The 8,000-nt window shown below is 44.9% G+C and overlaps 1 protein-coding gene and 1 long non-coding RNA gene across 2 annotated transcripts in view; one reads left to right on the forward strand and one right to left on the reverse strand.

The window, feature by feature from the left end:
- The first annotated feature begins 372 nt into the window (after nt 1–372).
- Nucleotides 373–8,000, forward strand: part of syde1 (synapse defective Rho GTPase homolog 1) — a 33,721-nt gene continuing 26,093 nt past the window's right edge. The window contains exons 1-5 of the mRNA XM_015018590.1: nt 373–643; nt 2,770–2,865; nt 3,010–3,069; nt 3,217–3,985; nt 4,373–4,710. Of these exons, the coding sequence (XP_014874076.1) occupies nt 4,626–4,710 (85 nt within the window). The 5' untranslated portion in view covers nt 373–643; nt 2,770–2,865; nt 3,010–3,069; nt 3,217–3,985; nt 4,373–4,625. The remainder of the gene's footprint in view (nt 644–2,769; nt 2,866–3,009; nt 3,070–3,216; nt 3,986–4,372; nt 4,711–8,000) is intronic.
- The window catches only part of LOC106937189 (uncharacterized), a 7,872-nt gene continuing 6,202 nt past the window's right edge, over nt 6,331–8,000 (reverse strand). The window contains exons 2-3 of the long non-coding RNA XR_001422336.1: nt 6,908–6,916; nt 6,331–6,342 (exon numbers count right to left, since the gene is read on the reverse strand). This is a non-coding gene — a long non-coding RNA (uncharacterized LOC106937189). The remainder of the gene's footprint in view (nt 6,343–6,907; nt 6,917–8,000) is intronic.

Below are 8,000 nucleotides of genomic sequence, written 5' to 3' on the forward strand. Positions count from 1 at the left end.
AAACGGGAGGGCAAAGCTCAGAGCTCAAGAAATTATATTAAACTATTAAACAAGTGGCTAAGCAGAAAAGATGGCTGGATATTAAAACAGTTTAATATCCTTATGGATCACGTTGGCAAAAGAAAGCTGCAGCCAGCTGCCAGGACAAGACAAAGGCTCTGGAGGTTGCCATTCTGCATGTCCTCACCACCAGGGGAGGGGGTAGAGCTCCCAAACTTAATACTCCAGTACAGTAATACTTCTTCAAAATAACTTTACTCAAGTAAAAGTAAAAAATAGCTTTCGAAGACTCAAGTAAGAGTTAAAAAAAATGCTTCCGGCTTGCGCCTTAAGCGCTTTTATTGTGAAGGTGGGCGTCATTTCCGTACCCGAAGTGTGTGATTGCTGTAAACTTAATGTTGCCGGTCAGCAGAAGGTCGGACAACAACAGCAGCAGCAGCAGTGTGTTTGGAGCTGGTTACTGGTTAACTGGTTAATTGGGTCCCGAGTTAGTTTACTGGGAGTTGAACCGGAAGCTGCTCGGCCGGCCGGTCAGTTTGGGCTTTACAGGCCGGAAACAGTTTGGAGCTAACAGGCTAACGTTAGCATGCAGGGAGCTAACTTGCTGAAAAGGAAGGGGGCGGAGCCTTGGATCTGCCAGCAGGTGAGACATACCTGGAGGAAGATGAGGAAGAGGAAGGTTAACAGGAAGAGACTAACTCAGCTGTAGTTTAGCTAACTAGTCGGTGGTTAATTTAAACTAGCTGTTTATCAGTCATTATGATGTTTTCACTGCTGTTTTTCCTTCTCTGGCGTTTATTATGTTCTGGTACCGTCTGACCCGAACCCTCCGAACTCATGGTACTGAGTCGGCTAGAACATTCAGCTGATGGACTCCAGTTATCAGAGGAAACACAAAGGTTAAACATGTATTTATTTATTTCGAACATGATGAAAGTATAAACATACACATGAACAATGAAAGAAAAGACATGTTTTTTGCACCACAATAATCTTAACAATAATTTTATCTTGCTAGAAAAAGAGTAGGAAGAAGTAAGAAACGTATTAACTCCTCCCCCATAAACTCACACAATATTTTCAGATGGACCCTCATTATTAAATCAAATAAACAAGGTTAATTAATTTCCCATTTTATCTGGGTTAATCAAGGGGTTGCTAATCGACTAGTCGATTATTTACTCTGCAATGACTTTTACGGGGCCAGTCCATTAGTCGCAATCACATAACAAAAATGATTTTTCCAAGAAAGTGAACAAGGTGAGTTCGTCAGACAGCTCAAATGCATAAAAAATTTTAATTTACCAAAGAGAAACTAAAAATTCCAGTAAGGGAACAGAGGCACTGCGTGGTGGCGCAGCGGTTAGCGCGGCGCCCCGCATAGACAGACCGGGTATCTGGAGCCCGACTCCCGTCCTCTGTTCGCTGGGCCCAGGCCTCTCTCCCCTCTCTGCCCCCTTCCTGTCGGATTGCTGTCAAAAATAAAGGCAACTAGTGCTGAAAACATTTTACTAAAAGTTTACCGGAGTAATGTGGGGCAACGCGGCATGATGATCAGCGTCGCTCTGCGTGTTGAAGCTTCCAACCTGGCAGCTTTACGCTCTTCTAAAATACGTCTAACGTCTGGAAACAAAGTCCAAGCTTTTTCTTGCTCTTTTAATTCCTCCTTATATTTCCCTTTAAATTGTAATAAATTCTAACTTTGTTTTAACTCCTCATTTAACTTGTAATTTTTCACCATAAATTGAAATACAAAATCTCTACGTAAACTACGAATTCTTACGTTTGAGTTTAAGTTTTATCCTTATTCTCTTTCATAAACATGCTCTGTATAAGTTCAGGTAGCAGTTTATTAGATGCCTTAAACATAATTTGAGCAATTTTAAATTCCACCAGATCTTCAAATTTAACAGTTCTAGATTTTAAGAATAAGGGGTTTGTGTTCTCATAATAACCAACATTATGGATGATTCTAATGTGATTAGAATATTGGTGTTGTCAGCAAATAACACAAATTTTAATACATTAGACACTTTGCTTATGTCGTTTATATACAAATTAAATTAAACTGGTCCCAGTACTGACCCTTGAGGAATCCCACATACAATCTCCAGACAATCAGACTCAATATCTCCCATCAATGACATGAATGAATTTAACAAATAAAAAGAACACATGAATACAACTTTTAAAAATTTGGACCATGAGCATTTTTCAAGCCAGATGTTGAAAACTCATCATGACCATATATGGTAACAGGAAGCTGAGGCCTGTCCTGGTGGCTGTTGGAGGTATTTGATGGATCTTTCCAGGATAACAATAACTGTGACAGGGTTAGGGGAATACGGAAATAATAACAATAATAATAATAATGTTCCAACAATATAAGCTCAGAGCCATAGGGCAGCTGGCTGGTCCTGCCTCTGTGCTGCCCCCTGTTGGTGACCTGAGGCCAGTGTTTCCTCTCATACTGTTGAAATGGGGTCAGTCTCTTAATGATGAATTTTAAAGCTGCATATGAGGAGCTTTGAATGGCCTAATCAAAATCCAGGCTGATAGAGGTGCTGTCAGCAGGTCGTTAATGCTGGGGAACCCTCCAATGTGCCTGAGTGAGTTACACTCAGGACTCAGAACCAGTTCTGGTTCTGACCCGTGTTGGCAGGAAGCGGTCAACACATCTGCATGGAGTAGATCTATGCCTTCACTGGCAGTTCCACCCAAACTGGGCCTGATGATGTCACTGATAATGATGATGACCTTTGGTTTCAGAAGCGGATGTGTTTGGAGGCGGAGCTCCAGATAGCAGAGTATCCAATGGAAATGTCCCATGGTGTGCCTGTGACCAATCAGCAGCAGGAGCAGCAGGTGCGTGCCAGTTGCCATGACGACAGCTAGTTAAACAGACCGCTCCGGATCGGTTACCATGGAAACCGAGGCAGAAAACTTAATAAGAGACTTTGCTGAACATCGGACTGCCATGAGAACCTGTTACCATATTCTGGTCTGCAGGTCGGATTGACCCGGACTGGACCTCAGCGCCGCTGCCCCCGCTGTCTGGGAGGTGAACCGGTAAGAACCCGAATCTGGTTCTGGTCAGGGAGGGTCTGACCTCAGATGCCTGTGATGTCATCAATCAATCAATCAATCAATCAATCAATCAATCAATCAATCAATCAGATGTGAGCTAACAGGTAATGTTAAATATGATGATTCCAGGGTCACATCAGCCACATGCTGGGTCAGTGAGAGGAAGAGGAAGAGGAGGAGGAGCTCAGAAACCGTCCAATGACATGTCTGTCCATCCAGTGGAAGAACCAATCAGGTGCCTTTCTGTCGGTTTCCCAGGAAGTTTTATCTGGAAACTCGACATTCCCTCAAAGACTCAGTGAGCGATCACCCAGCGTCGCCATGGAGACGGGTCAGTCAGCACCTTGTGACGGTGTGTTCAGGGACACTCTGCTCCTATGTGTCTCTGAACACACCTGATTCCTGACTGGCTGACTCAGACTTGGCGAGGCGTTCGCTGCCATCAGGCCTTTTCCCGACTGCAGACGCTTTCTTCTTCTGTGGTGTGGAACTGCTCCCGGCGTTAAAGACTTTAATCCATGTCTTCCTGGTCATGTTTACTAGTATCATGAGAGGCTTCTATATTTTTAATTCAGATCTGACTGAATGTAAGATAGTGTCCAGCTGACATCATTTCCTGCTCCAGGCTGACCAATCAGAGAGCAGCTTTTGTACTGTAGACGGATTTTAAAATAAAACGTCTGTGAACGGCTCAGGTGTCTGATTGTCCCTCGGTCAGGTGACTACAGGTGAGCATCACATCACCTAGAGGGTCTGCATGCCATCCAGTGATGTCATCAGTGCCTCACTCTGAGGCTCCACCCACTCAGGTCATTGACATGGTGCCTTTTCACAGAAAGCCAGAAAACTGCCAGCGGCCATCTTGCTAATGGGCCGAGATAGGAGGAAGACAAACTAGGTAATAGCACCACCTCCCCCCCCTTCACACACACACACACACACACACACACACACACACACACAAAACCCCCATCACAAGACCCTGACCTGAAGGGCAGAGCTACTGGACCACAAACTACCAGGAAATGTCCTGCTTATGTCCCTGAATGCTTGCTGCTGTCTGTCATGCAGTTCAGTTCATTAATAAGTTTAAACCGTTTCTACGGAAACAGTTGAGCATCGAGTCGTCGACTAGCAGCAGCACTCCAGATGATTTAAACTCCAGATCCCATGGTGCCCCAGGGCCGCTCCTCCCACAGCACAGGGTGGAGAGTGGGAGGAGGAGCGGAGGGGGAGTTTGGGAAAGAATGCCAGGAATTCATTTCCTGTCGAACAACTTTCACAGCGAGGAGGAGACGAAGAGGAGAGAAAGAGGAGAGGAAGAGGAGAGGAAGAGTCATGTCCAAGTTTGAGACGCTGCTCCAGAGTGTGAAGAAGACGAGGGACTGACTCCTTCTCCTCCTGCTGGGATTCTGCCTCCAGGAGGAGGAGCGCTGACTCCTGGTTCTCCTGGAGGAACCCATGACTCCTGCTGTAGGAGGAACCGGACCGACTCCTGCGGGGAAACCGGGCTCTGCTCCTGCTGCAGGAGGCGCAGCATGGCTGAGCCGCTGCTGAGGAGAACCTTCTCCAGGCTGAGGGGCAAAGACAGGAGGCGCAGGAAGACGGAGCCCAAACTGAGCGGTGAGCACTTTACCAACTGCCAGTGAATGCAACATGATGGTCAGTGAATGCATCATGAAGGTCAGTGAATGCAACATGATGGTCCTCAGGGTCAGTAGAACCTGCCAGAACCAGTAAACCCAGAACTGGACCTGGGTCCAGGCGGCCATCGTCTTCACTTCTGCTCTATCTTCTCAAACCTGCAGACAGCCGCTGTCGTCGTGTCGACCCTTCTCTGCCAAGGTCAGGGGCCCAACAGGTGGTCAGGGGGGCCAGCAGGGGGCGCCAGTGCTTGGAGTCCTTTGGGCTGGTTAAACTGAATGAATCCAGGCCATTTACTGTTTGATACCTGGGATCAGAAGAGGATGAGGATGAGAACCTAATGGAACCTGGAGCTGATGGTTCTGACTAGGGCTGTTGTACACAGATATTTTAGTAATCGAGTAATGAGATAAAAAAAATTTGATAAAATAAAATATTAGTAAATCTAGTATAACACCAGTGTTGCTATCGGATATCAACATCAGTCCATTTTTTCCTATTTGAGCTTCCTTAACAGTTACTTTTCTGTAGTTTAGAAAACTAACCTGTAACAATAACAGCTCACTTTCTAAGTTAACATGAAGAAAAGTTACACAAAGATCTGAAATTATATTAATTGTAATAATAAAGAGCCAAGCCCACATATACGCTTATATAAAAAATGTCTATACTCCAGTTTTTGGTTTATGTATTCATCTCCAGTCGGTTTAATAGATGAACTCTGACCTTGCACAGACATTTATAGCTTTGTGTTCATTTTAGCGACAAGGCAGTGAAGGTAACCTGCTGCTGCTGTGCAGAGCTGCTCAGGTGTGTTAGAATTATTGCAGCAAACCAACAAAACGCAAAGAACCTTCCGTAGTTTCCCGCCCAAACTAACCAAGTTGAGTAAAGTTGTTGGTGACTGACTGGTTAGTTAAATGATGACCAGCAAAGCCAATATATCCAGCTTTGCTAGTCTTGTTAACAAGAACAGAGTACCAATTTTGTTATCCATGTTCAAAAGTGGGTAATACTGATTACATTTACTTTAGTAACTTTTTTGGGGAAAAAGGTACTTATAAGAATAGTTTTAATGCACTGAAATTTGTTTTCTTAGTTGACTAATATTTCTACTCTTACTTGATTAGATTGATTTTACATAAAGAAAACATTGGAAATATTAGATTTCTGCAACATATGAGCTAATGTCTGTGCAAATTTGAGCATGTATTTTATACATGTCACTGTATATGGTATGGTATTTTGCATTAATAAACATGGTTATTTTATTTGAAATGTCACATAAAGGTTTGTTTACGTATTTATATTAAAGTAAAATCTCGTTTTACTTTAATACAATCTGCCCCCAAAATAAGCTAACCCCCCCCCTGATAAACTCTGTGGAGCCGGGCCGGCTCCAGGCATCGCACCAGTTAAAGATGTTTATTGGTCCCCGAAAAACGATAAAAGCCCAAACATTATCATCAGTAAAAGGTCCAAACTTGAAAATTGGACCTTATGCTGCTAACATCAACAACTCAGGTGGAAGAGAGAGCGCTGCGCAACACAAATAAGAACCGGACCGGAACAAGGTGCGCTAAATAATAAAGACACTAAGCTGCCTCAAAGCTTCAAGGAAATTTAATAATCGAGGTACTCAAATCATTAGAGGAATCGTTACAGCCCTGGTTCTGACAGGTTCTGGACCGTTAAGAAGGATTTCTCTGAGCCTCAGACTTGGAAGTAAATCCAGAACCGGGCCTGAGCCTGTAATTGGGTCGCTGAGTACAACGCCTGCACACAGATCAGTTTCCTGTCATTAGCCCTGCTGAACTTCCTGTTTATGTGTCCGGATGGACTGTCTCACGGCACTGGTTCTGTTCATACTGGACCAGGATTGCTGGTGTAGAAATGGGCCTATTGGTTCTGAAGGAGACAAATTGGACCCTTCAGCAAGGACTGATCTCTTCTAATACCAGAATCCAATGAGAGTTACCTCAGAACCTGGCAGGACCTCTGGACCAACCCAACGCTTCTTCCTGTGTCGCTGACTGCAGGCCGGGTGTGCGTGCGTGTGTGTGTGTGTGTGTGTGTGTGTGTGTATATGTGTGTGTGTGTGTGCGTGTCTCTGTCATATTTATTAACATTCTGAAGACCAATGGGCCTTATGGGGCCCACAGCCCCTTCCTGATACAGTGGACCCCTTGAGGCGCGGTTAAGGCGAGTTTGGTTTATAAGGTTTGGGTCACTAACCTTCACTGAAGTGAATGGAAGTCAATACAAAGTCTGAATGTGGGTAGAAATACACACAAGTCTGCATCTGTGTGTGTGATGAATAGTGAATACTCAGCAGTGTGTGTTGAACACAGAAGCTCCTTTCACATCTGTGCAGCTGTTTATTCAACCTCTGCCCCTCCCCCTTCTGTTTCTAGCTTTCAGACTCATTCTGATGACAGGAAGTAAAGTCAGCCTCTGGAGAGGGTCACTTCCTGTTTGGTCCTGCTTGTAGCCTCAGGAAGCAGTTGGGCAGAACCCTCAGAACCATCAGGAGGCATTTACCTGAGGACATCTGAAAAGAGTTCCTGATAAATAAAAACTTCAGTTGGGTCAGTTGGTTCTGGGTTAGTTTGTTGTCGGTGGGCCGGTCACAATAACAAATGTGCTGGATGATAAATTGTCCCAGAAATTATTGCAGCAGCTCTGCATCCTGCAGCTTTTCTCTGTGCAAAGGGAACATGTGCATCGAGGGAAACTCTGACCCACTGGGCCAGAACCGCAGGACTGGAACCAGGTTTCTGATGTTAGTCTGATGGTCCTTGTTTGGCGTTAAACATGAGGCAGAGTTCAGTTTGCGTGACATTCTTTTCTGTCTCTAAACATGTTTTCATTCTGGAGTGACCTCAGCATCAGGTTAACAGATCGACCAATCAGAGAAGAGGATAGCGGTGTTTGTGTTTCACACAGAAAGATCCCAACCAGATAAACGCAGACCAGAAGCAGCAGCCTCAGGTCGCACTCAGCAGAACAACACGGCTTATTCACGCAGCTCAGTCAGACGCTGATGCTGCCTGTCACGAGACGCTGCTCTCTACTGAGCATGCTCAGAACACTAGCAACCAGCTGCCTCTTAACCAGCCTGAACTGGTTTCGTTTCCTGGTCAAATACAATCTGCCATTGTTTTGGCAAACTTACACACCGAAGCAGAACTAACTTTGGTGGCCTCTGGTAGTTGTAACCAGATCTTGATATTGCCCCTTGTGGCCCCTGGTGTAAAACCTCCCTATGG

The sequence above is a fragment of the Poecilia latipinna genome, unplaced genomic scaffold (genome assembly GCF_001443285.1).
Source record: "Poecilia latipinna isolate Pla-1442-1.1 unplaced genomic scaffold, P_latipinna-1.0 Scaffold2291, whole genome shotgun sequence".
Classification (NCBI taxonomy): domain Eukaryota; kingdom Metazoa; phylum Chordata; class Actinopteri; order Cyprinodontiformes; family Poeciliidae; genus Poecilia; species Poecilia latipinna.